This window comes from Lycorma delicatula, chromosome 7, assembly GCF_047948215.1.
Source record: "Lycorma delicatula isolate Av1 chromosome 7, ASM4794821v1, whole genome shotgun sequence".
Classification (NCBI taxonomy): Eukaryota; Metazoa; Arthropoda; class Insecta; order Hemiptera; family Fulgoridae; genus Lycorma; species Lycorma delicatula.
The window spans coordinates 125,839,919-125,860,920 of record NC_134461.1 but is presented as its reverse complement, the minus strand read 5'-3'; the positions used below and the strand labels follow the sequence as shown (position 1 = coordinate 125,860,920).

General features: G+C 33.6%; 1 protein-coding gene and 1 long non-coding RNA gene across 2 annotated transcripts in view; one reads left to right on the top strand and one right to left on the bottom strand.

Moving 5' to 3' along the window:
- LOC142327613 (uncharacterized) overlaps positions 1-21,002 on the bottom strand; it is a 287,424-nt gene that overhangs the window by 2,627 nt on the left and 263,795 nt on the right. The gene's annotated exons all lie outside the window — the stretch shown is intronic.
- LOC142327612 (uncharacterized) overlaps positions 1-21,002 on the top strand; it is a 167,785-nt gene that overhangs the window by 103,099 nt on the left and 43,684 nt on the right. Inside the window, exon 3 of the mRNA XM_075370813.1 lies at positions 17,480-17,770. Within this exon, the coding sequence (XP_075226928.1) occupies positions 17,480-17,770 (291 nt within the window). The remainder of the gene's footprint in view (positions 1-17,479; positions 17,771-21,002) is intronic.

Below are 21,002 nucleotides of genomic sequence, written 5' to 3'. Positions count from 1 at the left end.
GATAGACCGTCCACTGAAGTCCTTTCGGTGCTAACGCTTCATAGACTAGCAAGAATACGCCACAACGGGGCACTAACTGTATGGAGGGATCAATACGCCCCCTTCTCCGGAGGGGTCGCAGTTGCTGATTTAATTTAATTTAGTTGTAAGTTTTAAAGGAAAGGTTTAGAAGCTCTTCATCCACTTCTGTGATGGCTGCCTTTCAGGACGCATCTCTGCTGGGCTCTTTTCCGGACTCCTGTCCGTGATGTTGGGTCGAGTGGAGGGTCTTCCTTCTTCTTCATCTTCTTCCTCTTCTTCTTCCGATGACCTCTTTTCTTCTTTGGCCTGCACTTCCCGAGAATTGGCAGTAACCGAAGTTACATACCATTAACCTTGGTATTCCCGTGGTCCCGAAGGGCTGAACGGGGGAAAGTGCAGGTTTCTTCTTTCTTCCATGCTGTCAGTGGCTGCTGGGCTGATGGCTGCTGGGCTCGTTCCCTTTTCTTCTTTCTTGAAAGGAAAGGGAATAGGGAACTTACAATTTTTGATGATACCTATTCGCGATCGCGGTTATGGGGCGGCGATCGCCTTTGTAGAAGAAGCAAGAAGCAGGTTCTTTACTACACATCATAATATTAATCTCCAGACACGCGTGTGTCCGGGGAGGGTTTGCGGGGACCGCGTGGCCGCAGTGAAGAAACCATTTATGTTTGTTGTGGTGGCTGTTGTGAGTATCTGTAACAAAAGAAACAGAACATACACACGCGAAAAAAACAAAAAAAACGCGCATTCCCGACGCCAAACGGCGTTTGCTCTTACCCTCAACACTGTCGGTCTTGTGGCAAGGTTCCACGTATGCAGAGTTGTCATGGCGGAAGTTGTTAGTCTGGAAAAAAAAACTTACCGCATTCTGTTGTCTTTTAGTGAGACAGTATAACTTGTTGCCTTGTTTTCTTAAAACTTATTCCCTCGCGACCCCGGAAACGTTTCTAACGCGTTTTTCCGTTTTATGGCTGATGCGATATGGAGGCCCTTAAGCCTGGTTTGTCGATTCTCGGCTCCCGCACAGCACCATCACGGTGGTTCATCCAGTACGGCGTGAGGCCGCTTCCTTACAACTCAGCCTATAAAATTTAAGATATTATTCAATTTGAGTTCAATTCATTCAGTTATACTTCTTATTTTTATCTTAAATTTTTAATTTGGAAGATAGATTTCTTCTTCTTATCCTTCATGTATTTAGGCAATAACCTGTTACGTCATGCTATCTTTTTTCCTGTTTAGCCTCCGGTAATTACCTTTCAGATAATACTTCAGAGAATGAATGAGGATAATATGTACGCGTGTAAGTGAAGTGTAGTCTTGTACAGTCTCAGGTCGACCATTTCTGAGATGTGTGGTTAATTAATACCCAACCGCCAAAGAACACCGGTATCCACGATCTAGTATTCAAATCCGTGTAAAAATAACTAACTTTACTAGGACTTGAACGCTGGAACTCTCGACTTCCAAATCAGTTGAATTGGGAAGACGCGTTCACCACGAGACCAAGCCGGTGGGTTCCTCTTTGACCTAACTTGATTTCTCACACCCACCGGCCGTTATTCATAAAAAAAATTTCTGGGAACTCTAGACATGAATGCTCCTGAACCTGACAATTCAGATTATACAGATCAAGTTTCGTACGTATGTCTGAGTTTTCCTTCTTGCCCGTGCAATTATAACCCCCCTACTGATTGCAGCATATGCATTTCAGCTGCCTGCAACCTTGATTTATGACCAGTAGTAATATCAGCATCTTACTTTCAATGCACCATTTAATCTAACAAAATTCTCAATTTTATCATCGATATCTAGTTCTCCGGTATATAATACTTTACATCCCAAAATCTTGGATTTACCTTCTTGCTAGGTGTATCCCCTAACAAAATCTTGGATTTCAAAGGTCACACCCCTCTCAACGCCATAACTTTGGTTTTAACCGGCGAAATACTCAAATCAATTTTTGAGCCTTTTTAGATAGTACAAAGAGTTCTTTTTGCAACTTCCTCATCATCAGCAACAATAGCCTGATCATCCGTAAACTACATCTTCTCCTGACGATGTTCTTATAACCCTTCCACGTCATATTCATAATACGGTAATCTAGTAATCCATTCGCAAAGAATTTCATTATATATATATATATATATATATATATATAGACACACACAATTAATAATATAGGAGAAGCACTACATCCCTGATGAACTCCCTGACTTCATCATACAGTGACTAGATTTGTTTCCCTTCAAACATATTTTTGAATCTCTATACCGACTTTTAATTTATCACCTTTATTAAACGCAATGGAAGACCTTCTCTTCAAAGTAACAAACCTCCTCTCTTTACGCAACGTTGATCTTAACCGGTTACAAAAGAAAATACAGATACCAAAAACTAGTTAGAAAATGATAGATTGTAATAATACTCAAGTAACCGATAGAATTTTTAGAAATTATTAATACGAGGTAATGGGCGTCGGAATCGAGAAGAAGATAATTTGGAATTTTTTTATTGCATTTCTGTTTTACTATTAAATTTTAGAAAAAGTATATTATATTTTTAAGTATAGAAATTTATTATTACAGATAAATAAATGTTTCGAAAATTATTTCAGTAACTTTGGTAAAAAACGATTAAATTCATTTACAATGTATGAAATTATAACTTGATTTATTTGTAATAATAAAAATCTTATTACTACTACTAATACCCGTACCTTTTTGTTGTTTATTATTGACCTGCTCCAAAAGCTTGAATCATTCATTGTAACCCTCTTTACAGATGACGTAACTATATTTACATCCGAAAATTATTCTGTTCAAAGGACTAAATTCTACGATACCAGTTAGAAAAACTGTTGTGAATGGATTGAAACCATTTAATTTTAGGAATGGATGAAACGTTGTATTATGCTTTTCGTGACGTCACTTTACTAATACGAATAGATTCCCATTAATGATATAAATTCTGTCGTTCATAAAGTAAAATTTCGGGTTGATTTATTTAGATGACAAACTCCGTTGGGATCATCAAACTGATTCTATTTGAAACAGATTCAAATAATACTGTTTTTCTTTGAAGTTCTTTAATAAAACGCTAAACTTGTCATCATTATTAAATATTTATCACACCTTACATATAATCCCGTGTGAAATTTAGTATCATCATCTGGGGTTTCCTCAAAAAGTCAAAATGAGTTTTTAAGATACAAAAAAAGACTGTCAGATCATTTTTTAGTGTCTATAAGTATTTATCGTGTAGAATATTATTTAGAAAAAAAAAGTTAACTAATGCTTAACCTTTTTAAAAAAAAAAACTATAAAAAATAACAATATCCACACCTCTATCAAACCGGAAAACATTTTTTTGTAATTCAACATTATATTGAAATTGCTCTAGAAACTTTTTCCCTGGGTCTTTTCAAGGCCATAGTTAAAGTTTTCTGTAAAGTAAAAGAACCGAAAAAATGAATCAAATAGAATAGAATAATAATCTAATTCTAGATTTTATCATATTCAAGAATATGGTACACGGTTTTTAAGGAAATTGTGCTTAAAAACCGTATTCGGTTTAACCGACTAGATAATAAAATATCAATATAAATAATATTTTTTTAGTATTATTTGATAATAACTTAATAAAATGTCCGCTTAAAAACCCTATAGTCCAGTGGTGCTTAATATTTAAGTTTCTATGTACACATAATTAGTTTTTACTAATTATCCTCTCTTTCGCTCTTCCAACGTGTTTTTGGAAAGATTTGGCAATCAAAGAGCCCTTGCTTTCCGCCTTCTTCTAATCACTACTGAAAAAACAACTAAACCGCCACGACGAGCCAGTACTTCAAAGTTGAGTTTCTGGAGCGTTTCAGCAGTGTGGGCGGGCATTGTTGTACAACAACACAACACTTTTCGAGTCCTCGGCGTTTATTTCGAATTGCAGGCTTCAGCTTGGTAGTAAGCATCTCACTGTAACGCGCACTGTTTATTGTCGTGCCCCTTTCCTCATAATGTTCCAGTACTGGGCCTTGTGAGTCCCAAAAAACAGTAAGCGTCAGTTTTTCTGCGGACGGTTGGGTCTTGAACTTTTTTTGCAGGGAGAATTTGAATGTTTCCATTCCATACACCGCCGTTTAGTCTCCGGCTCGTAATGATGGATCCGTGTTTCGTCACCGGTGATGATTCTGTCTAAGAAGATGTCCCGTTCGTTACCGTAGCGATCCAAATGTTTTTGGCAGATGTCCAAGCGCGTTTGTTTATGCGATTGTGTGAGTCGTTTTGGGACCCGTCTTGGACAGACTTTATTAAACCCAAGTCTGTTGCGGATGATTTCGTAGGCAAACCCGTGACTAATTTGCAGACGATGTGCCACTTCATCAGTAGTAACTCATCTGTCTAAGAAAACCATGTCACGTGCACGCTCAATGTTTTCCTCATTTGTGGCGGTAAACGGTCGTCCGGCTCCTTCGTCGTGTGTAAGACCTGTACGACCATTTTGAATTTTTCAATCCGTTCGTAGACACTCCGTTGCGGCAACACACTGTTCCCGTACTGTACCGAAAGTCTTCGATGAATTTCGGCCCCTGATACACCTTCCGACCGCAAAAAATGGATCGCTGAACGTTGCTCTTCTTTGGTGCAAACAGAAGGCGGAGCAGCCACGGCTGCTCCGCCTTCTGTTTGCTAGGTGCAGCGATAATGGAACTAACCTAGCAGCATCAAACATGCACAGACGCAACAACAATTAAACCACGCACGCGTTATCTACGCAACACGACAGTACTACCAATATAACTAAATTGCGGATAATAACTGACTTACCCTCGTATATTCAAATAAAATGTTCTTATTATTATATTTATTGTAATTATGATGTGAAATCCCTTAGAAATAATATTATACAACAAGTATCCTTACACGCTATAGGAAGGGTAAATATTTTGCCATCTCTCTCACTCCACTTATCATTTAATTTCACTTATCACCAAAAATAAGTTTTTGTTGTACTAAAAGTCTCAGGTCTAACACAGAAAGTTGCAGGTTTTGGCAACATTTTTTTATCTTGATTAGCTATATGCCGGCTGATCAAAAATAAGTGGACCGTCTGCTTTATTTTAAACAAAGGGATAAGATAACTGCCAGTTCGTGAAGAGACATTTTAAGAGATATGTTTTAAAAGAGGATAGATACAAGTATTGAATTACGTAACTGAATGCAGTTTTCATGTCATCCATATTGTTCGTTAGCAAGAAAGTAATTTCGGTTTATTAGTGTGAAATAAAACTCAATTTTTTTATACAAAGAATGAACTTTAATCCAGTATAAATTTTTTATTTTGTCCGAAAACTTTCTTCCACCTTTCTAACAACTTCATGATCCTGGGCTCACAGAATTTTTGGTCCTTAGCAGTAAAAACCTGAACCGAGTGCAATTTCAGGTCATCATCGTTAGTGAAAGTTTTACCATTCCAAGAATTTTGTTAACTACGAAATAAACGGTAATCTGATGGTGCAAGATCAGGACTTTACGGGGGATAAGACATCACTTCTTGACCGAGCTGCAATAATTTTCTATCAGATATCAAACATGTGTGAGGTCTTGTATCGTCTTGGTGGAATACGATTTCTTTGCGATTTGCCAGTTCTGGTCGTTTTTCTTCAGTAAACATGTGAACTGATCGTTTGGTTCCCCGAAAGCATCTCAAAATGCACAAAACCTCTGTTATCCCACCGAATCGATAACATGATTTATTTTTATGCAATTCAGCTTTCGATGTGGCTTGAGCCAATTCATCGTGCTTGAACCATGATCGTTTTCGATCGATGTATTATTGTAGATAATCCATTTTTCATCACCGGTGATGATTTTTTCAAAAAAGGATCACTTTAGCGTTTAAGATGCATATCGCAAATATTGATTCATCGCATTAAGTGAATATCTTTCAATTCATGCGGAACAAATATCGATGTTAACGAATCGAAGACATTTGATTTAATTTTGAATCGTTGTATGTGATACACTTAACATTTATGCAATCTCTGCAAAAAAAAAAAATCTCTCGCATAGTTTATGAAGGTCCGATTCAATTATAAGTTTATTTGATTTCAGCGACTTCAGTACGTCGACTTCGTCGATCATCTTTGAGTGAATAATTTCCAGAACGAAGTTTTTTAAACCGGTTCCGACACGTACATTCTGTTAAGCGTTGAACACCACACACTCCACGTACCTCTTTGTAAGCCTCAGCAGCTTCCTTGCCTTTATAGATAAAAAACGCAAAATAAGTCGAAAATGTTCGTTGTAGCACTTTGTGTTGTAATTTACCATAAACTAACAGATGCAAACAAAATTACGCGCAATTTGCTTCTAAAGTATGCTAAAAGTGACAGCTATCAAATGCCAAAAGAAAAAATTTCATAACAGTGACATTGTTAGGGATGTAGGATGTAGAGGGTATACTGAAATGAAACGACTAGCACTAGATAGGGAATCTTGGAGAGCTGCATCAAACCAGTCAAATGACTGAAGACAAAAAAAAAAAAAAAAAAACATTGACAGAAAGTCCTTCAAAACAAATATAAAGCTGTTCATTTGTGAAAACCGAAATTACTTTTCTTGGCAACCCCACATTACGTAATGGTAATACAGATTATTCCCCATACTGGTAACATACATTGCTAATATGTATATTAAATAAACTAAATAATGCTTGGTTAGCTACAAATCTTATTTTTTGAGATAAGCAAACTTTACGATTCGAAATTTTATGAGAGAGAGAGATAGATAGAGAGAGAGAGAGAGTGAGAGAGAGAGAGGGTGTGAGGGTGATGGCAGATGTTATTTGACTTTCTAACCGTGAAAGCACATACAAATTTTCTACTCTAATGTCAATGACTGTTCTAAAGGACTTCATTACAATGCATCAGTCCACTATAACAAGAAATATTATTTAAGAATATTTGGGATATAGGTGAGATACAACCCGGGCGAAGCCGATTAAGAAGCTAGTTATAAAAGTAGACGGTATACACCAACATAAGAATTAAAATCATACACGTAAATCGAACCCGTTAATCGGTAACAAACTACGATAATTTACGACATAAACAGTTGATCGTTTATCCTACAAATACTAATTACATTCGTTAATCGGTTGCCATCTCTAACACCACGCCTCCTTACGGAAGCAAGCCGACACATCTCCATTCTTTAACGTCTTCAGAATTATACAAAAAGGTCATTTGAGAGCTCATTTGAGTCCGACCACCGCCGGCGGCATTCTTTTAGCTCAGGTCACCGCGCAATAAAATGCGAAACATCCTCTTGCTCTTCCTTATTACGTAAATAGCAGTTACACTACTATCTCTGATGCATCGTTTGTAGTTTAGATTTCTTGTTTTGTTTTATACATTCTAATATTTGGTTTTCTCTATAATTTTTAACTCCAACACAGAATGTTCTATTTTTCTGAGAATATTCTTATTATTTCATATTCAGGAGCGGTGGACTTCTATTATACATTAAAAATAAAAATACTTTAATAAAATCAAAGGAAAAACAGTCAAACAGTCCAATTTTTCTTATTAAAAATTTCTGACGTTCTGCTACGCTTTGTAATAATAAAAAAGAAAAGAAAAAAATATTTAGGTATCAAATACAGAAAATGAATTGAGAGTGCAATCGACACATTTTCATCTCTGAAGTCTAGATATTTCAAATAAATAAATAATATTAGTAACGAACGTTTGTCGGGTATAGTAAAGGAATTTTAAGTTTATATTCATTCAAAAAAATTCTTAAAAAAATGTCGTGGGAAATTACATAATGATGAATACGTGTGATGGTATTATACACAAGTGACCTACGGGAAACCGACGGTTTTCAAAGTTAATTTACAAAATTATTTTATTTTATTGTTACACAAATAAAGTTCAAAACATACTATTTGATTAAAAATGGTCATTTATTTTGAAAATTATGTCACTCATGTGGTGGCCATCCATTTGAATGCAGGTTTCCAGTCTCTTTAGAAAATCGTCCTCAACTTGAATCAACATGTCTTGCTTCAACCAAATGCACCTCTTCTATAATTGCATCTTTCAAGTCTATTAAATTACGGGGTTTCTGAGTACAAACACGTTCTTTTAAATATCCCCACAGTTAATAGTCACAGGAAAACAAATCCGGTGATTTTGGCGGCCACTGTACGGCACCAAAACGCGAAATCAGCTGACCGGGAAACATGTTTCTCACCATTGCCATCGATGCGGGGGCAACATCCTGTTGAAAATAAACGTTTCTCATGTTTAATCGACGCCTGTGAAGTTCTGGTCCGAGAAATGTATTCATAGCGTGAACATAGCGTTGAGAGTTCACTGTCATCGTGACGCCATTTTCCCCGAAAATACTCCGAAACGGCCCAATCACTCCAAAATGAACAACCGCGTACCAAACAGTAACTTTCGGAAAGAGGAGAGGTTTTTCATGAACGTTACAGGGATTTGAGGGGCCCAGTAACGAAAGTTTTGTTTGTTTACCGAACCGTTTAGGTGAAAATGGGCTTCGTCGCTCATTAACAGTATTGCATTAGGGATATCACTAAACAACACTTAAATACGCACTGCGAAATCTTTTCTTTGTTCACAGTCCCCCATTTTGAGTTGCTGTTCCACCCCTGCATTTTATACGGATAGAATTTCAAATCAAGTCGTAAAATCTTCCTCAAACAATCACGGCTCATGTTTAGTTCTCGTGCATGTCTGCGTGCAGATCGACTCGGAGTTCTGATTAATGCCGCTCGCACTCTAGCTATGTTTTCGGTCGTCCTTACACCCGAAAACATCTTCTTGCAGGGCCTGGGAATTTTTTGTTTATTCTTGTTGTTCTGAACGCCTCAACCCATCTTAACAACGTGTTTCGGCTTGGAACTATGTCATTCCGATCGATGTTGAAGTAGCGACGAAAGATCGCTGTATTGTGACAATAGACCCAATATTTCGAATAAAAGTATCGAACGCAAAAATACGATTCTGTATCGTCCACTGCTCCATTTTAACTGAAATGGTAGGCCGCACACTAGTGAATTTGCTAACCTCAATCTCCCCACCACTAGCAACAAAGATGCACTGGCTGTTCAAAAAAGATCCGTTTGCCGTACGTCAATCTGTATTTACGAAAATAAAAAAAATGAAATCACTGTTTCAAGACTGAGGAACATCTGTCGATCATAAGGATGGAAAAAAGACTACGGATGTCACCGCATAGTTTCCACTGAAAACTAGAAAACAATTATTATTAAAATAAACTGGGCTAGGTAATTTATTAAAGAAACGATGTAGGACAGCGATTTAAAAACATACAAATAAAAAGATTAACCAAGGCAAACTGAAATTATTTGTATTATTGCAATCGCATTAAAAATTTTACGTTAAATAACAACTGGTGGCCCATATAATAAAACAAACAGATAGATTGATGTTGTAAGCGAATAAAGACCCAATTTAAATTAAAAAAACGTGTAGGTGATTGTATAAAATGTATACATTTACTAATAATAACGAAACTTATAAAAGACACTAGTCGATTGATACAGAAAAGAAATACATAGAAAAAAGTAAGCGAGGACGTTACATCAGTGTACAGTGACAGAATCGTGTTTATCTTAATGATTTATTGTTAAATTCAAATAAGTAATTCTTTTTAATTACGCTGTGTGTATATCAATCTAGCAATATTTCATTTTACGATAGTGGAAGTTATAATAATTCATTAAATAAGTTAAATAATAACCAAACAAAGAAACAAAGAAATTATTAAATAGTGTATTTAAAAAAAGTTGACAACACAATTGTAAGACTTACTTGTCACGCGGCTTTTTTCTGATGCACGGCTTACACAAACAACTTAATTTAAAATATTTATCATTTGTTAACATAATATTTTTTGTTTATTTAATTCAATGATTCTAACAAAAGCACCGAGGCATACCGTATTCTTTCGCGCGGGTGTAGCGATACAAGCGACTAATTTAAATACATTTTACACTTTGACTATTATTCATTTATTTAATTCTACCGCTTACCTGTGACGTAACAAAATAGTAGAAGATTACAGCAAACCCACCGGGTTGGTCTAACGGTGAATTCGTCATCGCAAATCAGCCGATTTCGAAGTCGATAGTTCTAAGGTTCAAATCCTAGTAAAGCAGTTACTATTATATCGATTTTAATACTAGATCGCGGATACTGGTATTCTTTGGTGATTGGATTTTCAATTAACCACACATCTCAGTGATGGTCGGCCTGACACTGTACAAGACTACACTTCATTTACGTTCATACATAACATCCTCATTCATCCTCAAAGTAATACCTTACGGTGTTTCCGGAGGCTAAACAGAAAAAGAAAGAAGAAGAAGACGACTGCAGCAGCTGTACCTCAGTGCTACATTAACGCTCCTTGTGGTGAGAGAAAGTAATAATGACACACTATACCCAGTTAGTCAGTAGTTTAGAGCATTTTTTGGGGGTTGGGTTCGATTTTGCATACGTTTTTTTTGGAAAGATTATTATTTTTTAGTTGGTTACAAATATGCCAAAAATATAAGACCTTAAATAGACGAAATCTCGAGATACTTAGGGTGACCTTGCTATACAGCCTCACCCCGTGACCTTTTTTAAGCTATAGCGCTAGGCGGGAAAGTAAAAATAAACATGCTTTTGTACAATTCTGATATATTTATATCGAATTTAAACAATTATATTTTTTATTATTTGAGGTTGATTCGAGATTATTCTCATCTTAAAATCCACGGGATTGAATGGTTTTGGGATAAGTAAATTTTTATTTTGATCGGAACATAATAATATATAATATAGATCACGTCAATATAAGATAAATTATAAATATAAAAATAAATTATAAGAAAAAAGTAGACGTGGCGTAGTCCATATTGATTAAAGACAAACACACGAATGAACATTAAAATAAATTCATTAAATATAAAAAAATTTAATAGAATAATTAAAAATTCAAAACATATTATTGAAAATTATTTTGAGCACATATTTATGTACGAGTTGACCGGGATGCAGATAAAACTTTTTTTTTAGAATTATCATTTAAAACTTCATCTACATAATAATGTTCCATTAAAAGAAAATCTTTTAGTTGTTTTAAATAGATTACTGGAAAGATTTTTAAAATGATCTGGCAATTTAACATAAAAGGCAGCATAAGGTTCATCTCGTAAGAGGTATTGTTTTGAGTTATATGAAAATGATGAATATAGTTAGTTATTTTTTATAAGTGTTATATACAAACACAAGTATAGGTTAACGTATTTAATTTTCTAAATATAAAAAATATATTTTATATATATATATATATGTAGAAGTGGAAATTTGCCAATTGAAGCGCAAACTTTAACTTTATTGAACTGAATTAATGTTCTGTTAACTGTAAGCCTCTATCACTGTTTGAGTTGTATTTGAACTGAATTATTCGAATCAATCGAATTAATAATATTATAAAAATAATAGAATTAAATTTACGTTAAACAAAAAATATTAAATAAATTTTAAAAAGATTTTTTAAAAGGGTTAATAATAACGGGCTTCCCGTAGGGACTGCGTTTGAGGCTAGAGTGATAAGGTGAGGCGAGGCTAGACCAATCATCACCATCAACTGGTAACAAACAGGGTACCCTTGGGGCACTATTTGGGAGGGGCAATGATGTGCTTTATAATATTTCTGCAACCAATCTTCCTTTTTTTCAAAATTCAAACGGGATACTTACTAGTATAATACAAAATCACGATGGAATCAAATCAGAACAAAAATTAACTGATATACTCGGAAATGGATCTTATTTAACGTTTAATACCATACGAATGTACTGTTTACAAAGCTACATCTGTTACTAGAAATTAACGTGAAGCCAACATATTCTTAGATAGAACTATATCCATAGATTAGTGACGAGGCGAAAAATACGTAATTCAACGCTTCATTCTAAACGATTCGGAAACTAAGTACGTGTGAAGATGTTGAATTACTTACTACTATCCATAATATATAATTATTTACACGACTATCCAAAAAGGAGTACGAAGTATTCCTAAAAATTTTGCTTTTTTTTAGCAATTATAATTTAAATGCAGTGTAATTTTGATGACAAAACACAATTTGAGTAAGGGGTTCAATTGGGACCCAAAATATTTTAGTAATTTTTGATTTTTTTTTCCCAATCAAAGGGTAAAATCGGACCCAAATAATTTACTTAACATTTCGATATTTTTTTGCAATTTTCGATCAAACCTGCATCCTGCACACGGTCAGAAAAACCAATAAAAACACCATTATTATCAATAATGATTATAATAATTAATTAGTAGCTTTTTTTTTTAACCTCCGAAACCATCCTTAGGTATTTCTTTAGAGGATGAGATGAATGATTTGTAGCGTGTGTGAAAATGCCATGCCTGATCGGGATTCGAACCCGGGAACTCTGGGAATGAAAGGCCGAGACGCTACCACTCGCACCACGAAGGCCGGCTAATTAGTAGGTTTTATTTAATAATAATATTGTTTGTTTTCATTAATTTTATTTAATAAAATTGTTAACTTCACGGCAATAAATATTCTTTCTTTTTTTTTCGTAAAAGCCAAATATTAAAAAATTTATAACTATTTTTATTTAAAATTAAATAAATTTTAATTAACTTTATTGTTTATTTCTGTTAAAATTTAGTAGAACATAAGGGATAGTGCCGGAAAAGTTTTGCATTATTTTTCCGACTATTTTCATTTATCATTATAATTTTCTTTTATCAATTGGAATATAATAAATATAGACAAATTACAGCGTAATAAAATTTAATTTTTTGTCAAAAGGATAATTTGATTATCATTTTTAAGTTTATTTTTCCATTAATTTTGCAACTAGGAAAAAAATGACTAATTTTACACTATTATCATTGAAAATAAATTTAATTTCTAAATATATATATATATATATATATATATATATATATATATATATATATATAACTAAAGATATTAAAAGGAAAATTGTAAAATATCACAAAGGTATAAAATATTACGTAAGTTTTAATGACAATATATATTCTGATCACAAAAAATACTATATTCACGGCATAATAGTAAATACTAAACGATCAAGTAAAAGGTGAGAAAGTTGTCATACAGCCTTATATTTATGAATATTAAGTAATTAAACTATCATTTTAAACAACTTAGCAAGAACATATTATTGTAAATTTATGATAAAATTGTATAACAACGTTTTATTTATTATTAAATATTTAACTAACAAATTACATCGCATATCATTACTAATATTATGTGAACTATAAAAAAGTAACCTCGAACTATAAAATTTACTGTTACATTACACAAATAAACATATGGAATTTGTAGACTAATGGAAAATTATATTATTTTATAATATAATGCACGCGAATGACTGACTAGATGATGGGTATATTGCACATGCGTATATTTACACTTTATTTCATAGTAATAAAATTTCTGTTTATTATTAACGCGTGCATTAAAAATATAATTTAAAACATAATTAAAAAAAAAATTGTAAGAGTTATTCATAAAAATAAAAAAGATACTCAAGTTACATATATGAAGCAAACATACCGCATCTCTAATGTTCCATTATCTTATAAAAAAGATTTTTTAAAAAATTCTCATCTCTTTATAATAGAATCCAAACAAAATGTTGGTTCTCATCTCAGAATGTTGAACGAGGGTGTCCCCAAGAAGCACACTTGGTCCAACACTATTAATATTAACAAATTATATTCCTAAAAGTATTATATCGCCGTTGATTATTTCCATCTTAGCTGATATTACAAGTATTTCTACATCGGAAGATATAGAAAAATTAGTAATATATATTAGAGAATGTATATTACTTAACTCTATTAAAATTCTACTTATGTTTATAAGATAAGTTTCTAAGAAAGTTTGATAAGATTAAACTTTCGACGAAACCTACGTGAGATTTCTTCTCAGGTAGTATTCCTATTAAGAAAATCGTATAATATACCCACTGGTCATATTGTACAATTTTTTTTAGCGTGTTAGATGATAAATTTTCATAGAATGACTAATTCTTGTTACACGATCTTGAACTTTATTACTTTGCTCTAACGTGTCTAAGGCTAACCGATATCCTAACCCCGTAGGGGAAGAGACCCGCCTTATGATCGCACAACCATTCCCCCGTTCCTAGCCTTGATGGGCTTTAACGGGAGTCGTCTTTCTCTGTCTAACTTTTTTACATTTCACAGTAATAAGCCAGGCCTCGTTGGGATGCCATCGATGTAAATGCCTCGGTAGACATTTGCATCGGTGATTTTTAAACTCGGCTTTTGCCTTCGCTGTATGCCTCGTCCGGACATCTTTAATGTCCTACATCGTTTCCCTCTGAACTAGCTAACAGAGTTCGTGGAAGCACGTACCCACGCCTAGTTCTCTACATTTACAGAGCCAGTTTCGTAAATGTCTCACGTAATAGCACACCACCAAAAATCTTATTCGCAACAACGAAATTTAGTCCTAGTTCCCTTAGTGAACTCAACATTCAGTTCATACCCTTGACTTTGTTTCATTTGTGGACTTCGGTCTGGTTTACCAGGGAGAGGCGGACAGACCTCCTACTCCCACTCAGCTTCATCGCAGAGTCCCGCTTGACAATTACTTTCACTTCTACCATCGTCGAGATGCCCCTATATCTCGGTAAGGGCATGGGATCCATGCCCTTACCGACAATTAGCTTGGGTCTTAGCAGGTATTTGAAAAAGTAAAAACAATTTGTAAGGTACAAAAATAGGACGTCAGATATTTTTTTTTGAGCCAGTAAATATGATTTACTTAAACTGATTTTTAATAAATTTAAAAAATTCTGACATCTAAGTATTTATATTTACGATTGTGCAACGTATGCTGGAAAATAGTAGTTTGTTTCTAAAGAATAACAATAATCATCTGTATTAAACTATACACCATATTATTTTTAGCGTTAACTAGCTTTACTCGGTCTTGTTCAGTTTTAATTTTTAATAATTATCTAATGTTCTTTTATTCTTTTAAATATAAATAAAATACATCAATCGTTCAGAATATCATTATATTCTGAACAATTTATTAAAAATTAAAGTAAAAAATTTCTTTTTATAGAAAAATTATTTCTCTGCAAGAGTTATTAAATAATACCAAATAATCAGAAAAACTTGACATTTTTTCGAACTACTTAAAAGAGCTGAAATACGTAATCAAATATTAAACGATTAAAAGTTTTAAAGTTCTTATATTATTTTATATAAGGTTAGTCAAATATAAATTGGACTTTTGTCTTCACGGCTCCCAGCGCACTCATGATATGATATTAGCGTTGGATATGTTTGGACTGAATTGACAGTTCAATCGCATCGGCAATTGCATCTCTTTGGGCAGAAGCATCATGTTAGAGCAAGAGGTACCATCGGTTGGGCAACGTATTATCGTGAAGTTTCTCACGAATGAGGGCGTCAAACCTTCTAAAACCTTTACTAGATTGCTTGCGCATTTTGGGGATACGACAACGTCGTATCCCCAACGACTTGAGTCGTTGTAGACTCAAGTCTACAATTGGACCAGCAAGGACGAATGATACACATTCGATCGATCTGTGACCTCACTGAAGATGATAGTCACCTTACGGTTGATGAATCGTTTCGGAAGTGAGTATCAGTCATGGATGTGTTTATTCCATTGTCACAAAACACCTTGGGTTCCGCAAGTTTGAGCGAAGGGGAATCTAAGACTTTCGAATCAAAATCAGAAACAGGCCCGACAGGAAATTTTCCAGATTCCTGAATCGATTTCGAAAAAAGGAAATAATTTTTTGAACCTAATCAAGTCACATGCAGTCCGGTCATCGTTACACACCTGACTCAAAATCGGCGAGTAAGGAATGGCGTAGGAGTGGCTGTAAAGGGGAAAACTAGTCTGTCAGCCGGAAAAGTCCTGATAACAGTCTTCTGAGACTGGAAAGGATTATTTTTAGTAAATTTTCTCCTCGAACGTCGTATTATGAATATTATTACCGACTGCTACGGCTGTATATTACTACCAACTCTTGCACAAAGTGAAAGCCACCTACATGAACAAAAGGGGCAGTCAGCCGACCGTTGATGTGGTTCTCTTTCACAACGCCAGGCTTCACACAACTATTATCACTTGGGATAAATAGAAGAAATTTATTGGGAAACTAGAATATCCCCATTCATTCCAGATTTATCCCATGTGATTTATTTATTTATTTATTTTTTTTGGTAATTGCATGAGATACTGGGAGGACATCGATTTCAGAACGACAAAGAAATAATGAAGATCGTGCGCAATTCTCTCGTTCAGGTCCTCAAACGTTTTATAAAGAAGGAATGGAAAGCTCCCCTCAGTTGGGAAAAATATGTAGAATTTAGGGATACTACGTAGAAAAGCAATAAATATATTTTGTATTAATAAATGTCAAAAACAAAATTCCGGTTTGTATTTGACTAACCTAGTTTATTTATTATCTTGGCATAGTTGTATAAATATTATTTAATAAACCAAAATTTAAAAAAGTATTAATATGGATTACAATCGCTTCTATTTTTTATTTATGATTTTTACTTTGTAATGCTACTCTGACCAAGGTTTTTTTCGCGATTTCCGTTAATCCTTTCAGACAACTGTTAAAGAGAATTTCTTTTTCGTTATACGTTGAGTAGCAAAAACCCATCACTGATGTGATCTAATCGTATAAGTTGTATAGTTATATACATATCTCAATAATACAATAAACTGGTGAACACCTTTCTTTATTTAATTATAATTTTGTCTTTATTCGGTACTTTATCTTTCTCTGTGTCTTTACTCAGTACTTTGTCTTTTTCTTTGTATTAAATTCAGTATGAGAACAATTATTTACGGTCAATCATAAAATTTTTAACGAGGTACGCGTCATCTGGTTTATTAGTAAATGGTAAGAGATACAAGCAACTTACAACACATTACTGCGGTCCTAAAAGTACATAATATCCGTCCTAAATTAGTTAAATAACATTAAAATCATAATGTAATAACAGAGTTACTGATGCACACCTTTATTGTGACTGATGTAATCCCTTACCCTGTCACGGCTTGATCAACAGTTAAGAACTGATGACCGATTAATGATTGTGTATGTGTGTGTGTGTGTTCGCGCGCGCATGTTTATATATTAAAATCATATTGCAGCTCTTAATCTAAATTTCGTAGATAATTTATTTTTCGGGGTGGCAGCACCGATTTGTTTCCTTATCATATTAATAAGTAAATTTCAGTTATAAAATGAATTTTATTTGGGTATATCTGATTTTTTATTTTTATTTGTTTGTTTATTCATTTAGATTTGGCCAAATTTTGGTCCGATGTTTCATGGACGTATATTAAGAGCAGCCGTGCCAAATATTAATCACTCACCAAAAGGAGTTTCAAATTCACAAAATCAAGCACAAGCAAGCGTAAAATTGGCGACAGCTATTAATCAATTACCGACTTTAAAACCGAGTTCAATACAAAAACGACCGTCAGATCCTGCACAACAGAATTCACCGCATCTTATTAATATTCCATACACAAGTTTTAAATGTACTCCGACGTCTCCCAGATTGTCTGCTGATCCAGAAACCGGATGTCAAGTGAGTATACAGGAATAAAATACGTAATTAATAATTAGATTAATTTTATACCAATAAATAAATGTGTTCTTTAATAATTAATTTCAGTATTTCAGAAACGATTTCATTTGATCGAAAGATTATAATTTTCAAGTCGCTTTGCTAATTGCTAAGTAGCATTTTTTGAAACTGGCTGTTAAAAGTATTAAATGGCCGCCATTTTAAATAGGTTGTCGTAGTCCCATGTTTTTACGTAAAAATTATTTTTCAAAATCCTTTATTTATAATGTTTTAATAACCTTTCTATTTAACAATTTTAGTGTCTCCTAGAAAGGGAGAAATTTGATTAGTATTGACGTAGGAACATTCCAAAATTTAATTATATAAATAAAAATCTAAATGTTCATTTGTTCAAAATGTTAAATCTTCGAAAGTTCTTCACAGATTGCTTTGAAATTTTGACACAACGTTGCATTTGAATACGCGCGTATTTTTATATACCTACTATTTATATACCTAAGTTTTCACACCTGTGACAGGTAAAAACATGCTTTTTTAAAAAAAAAAAACAGCGCTATCTGTTGGACGTAACACACACGCTATACTAAATATTTACGATTCCATTTCAGTGCTTCCGATATGTGTGTCCGCTATGGACTAAAAAACTACTGGATCGATTTACGCGCGGGGAAAAAGGGAGTAAGGGAAAGTGAAAAGGGAAATGTGTGAGTGGAAAGGGGAGATTGGGGAAAATGTACATGGGAAATGGAGAAAGGGAAAGAAAATATGGTAAAAATGAAAATGAGAAAAGGGAAAATGGGGATAAAGGAAAAGGGAAAAAGGAAAAGGTTAAAGGGTAAAAAAGAAAGGTTAAAATTTGTGAAGCTACAAAATGTTCATTTTGGTAATGTTTTATCAAATGTAAAATATATACATTATGTATATATACATATATATATATATATATATATATATATAACATACTCAAATCTAGCAATAGCGAAGCATTGCCGGGTCTGCTAGTGTGTGTGTGTATATATATATATATATATAAAACAGAATTATTAAATCGTCTCATAAAATATTTTACCACCAATTTATTTAAAATAAAATTAAGAATTCTTGTTTTAAATAAATAATACGTATTATAGTAATAGTTTTTCTGTGTACGTTTTTCTGTGTAGGTTTAAAATTAGAATTATTAAAAATAATGAAATAAAACCTAAATTTTCTATATTTATTAAATATGTAAATAAATATAATCAAACCATTTTCATTAATGAATTATTTATTTTTAACATTTTTACACAATTTGTTTATTATTATTTCATAAATTTACAGTTAAAATTACTAGTATTGTTGTGTTTATACACTTCCATTTTAAATTTTTTTACTAAATTTTTTATTTTGTGAAGCGGTTTTTTTTAGGTTTAACCACGATTTTGATCACGCCAGGTAAATGTTGGACAGTTTTATTTTTTTTTATTCTGATCTATACGTCACGTATTAGAATAAAACCACCTATCAGAATAAAATATATATTTATTTAGAAATAAAATAAACAAAGATATAACTATGTTGACCATATTAAGAAAGATAAATACGAATTATATTTCAGTAAAACATGTAAATTTTAACATGTTATTTACCAATGAATAAATTTAAAACCGCCATGTTTAACGAAGTACTAATCAATGCTGCAATGAAATTACAATAAATAAACAGATAAAATTTGAATATATATATATAATTCTTCAGGGTGTCCCAGGAGACCATACTTGGACTTAATCAGGATATCAAAGTAAACAAAAATATTCATACATACAATGCCGTTTCTCGCTTCATTCTCATCTCTCCACCATTTTGTGATAATTCAATAATAATTTATATCTGTAAAATGGATTGAAATATTTTAATGAAATTTAATGTACAAGCAACAACATCCTCTACTTTGTAGAGGATGAAAATCCCAAAATGATGACCATTAAAATGTTTTAATCATTAATAATTCAGTAAAAACTAGTTTTATCGAATTATATTTTATTAGATAAAATATTAAGCTTTGTGTTGTGAATTAAATTATATTTTTTAACATGACATGTTTTTTTTTCAAATCGGTTGATAAGCAATTGATATTGTTAAATTGCATAGCAAAAATTATGCAGTCTGACAATTTATACCCACCGGTTTGGTCTAGTGGTGAACGCGCCTTCCCAAATCAGTTGATTTGGAAGTCGAGAATTCCAGAGTTTCAGTCCTAGTAAAGGCAGTTACTTTTATACGGGCTTTAATACTAGATCGTGGATACTGATGTTCTTTGGTGCATTTTTTTTTCTCTCAGCTCCCCTGGGCCGGACCGACTTGTTGGTATTACGCCACCCAGGGGAGTGTCTTTAAACTCAAATAGGCCTCCCCACCTACCGGCTATATACCGGCATGGCAGGTCGGCCTACCGGTTAGCTCTTTTTGAGAGTATTGCTCTTTTGGACACCACGCCATACCTAGTGTGTCGTGACGTGGTGCCGGGTCTTTTCGGTATTCAGTGTGCTGTTATCTGACTGTTACCCATAGAGTCCTTGGTGGCTCATCAGTGCCAACACACCGCAGCATGTTGGACCTCACCAGCAAGGCTGTCCACCGAGTCCTACTCTTTGATGGTTGGGTTTCAATTACCCGCACGTCTCAGGAATGGTCGAACTGAGACTGTACAAGACTACACTTCATTTACACTCGTACATATCATCCTCATTCATCCTCTGAATTAATACCGGAACGGTAATTTCCGGAGGCTAAACAGGAAAAAAGACAGTCTGACAATTTTGTACCTGTTAGTGAAGGAAGTAAAAACAGTAAAAAATTGCACGTGAACGTTTTTATTTATTTTAATTCTGAATCGGTCTCCTAAGTTTGGTCAAAACTCCCGGACGCTCTGTATATATAATAATAATTTTCTTCGCCCTATCAATTAGTTGTATAATAAAAGTAGATTAGATTACTTAACACTGGATTCGTGGATTAAAATATTAAGATGCTCGCATACTTATAGGTTAAAATAATGGAAAAAAGTAACCGGTTATTCTAATACAGTAAATAATTTATTCAGGTTACTTGTCAAAATTTAAATTAAGTTGAATGCGACTGGTTTTACCCGTGGTTGTTCGGTGTCAAATATGTAATGTTCAGCTTTTATTAAGATGTGTAGACGTATATTTTGCTTTTAAGCGTTTAAAAATTACATTTTATAAAACCGGTT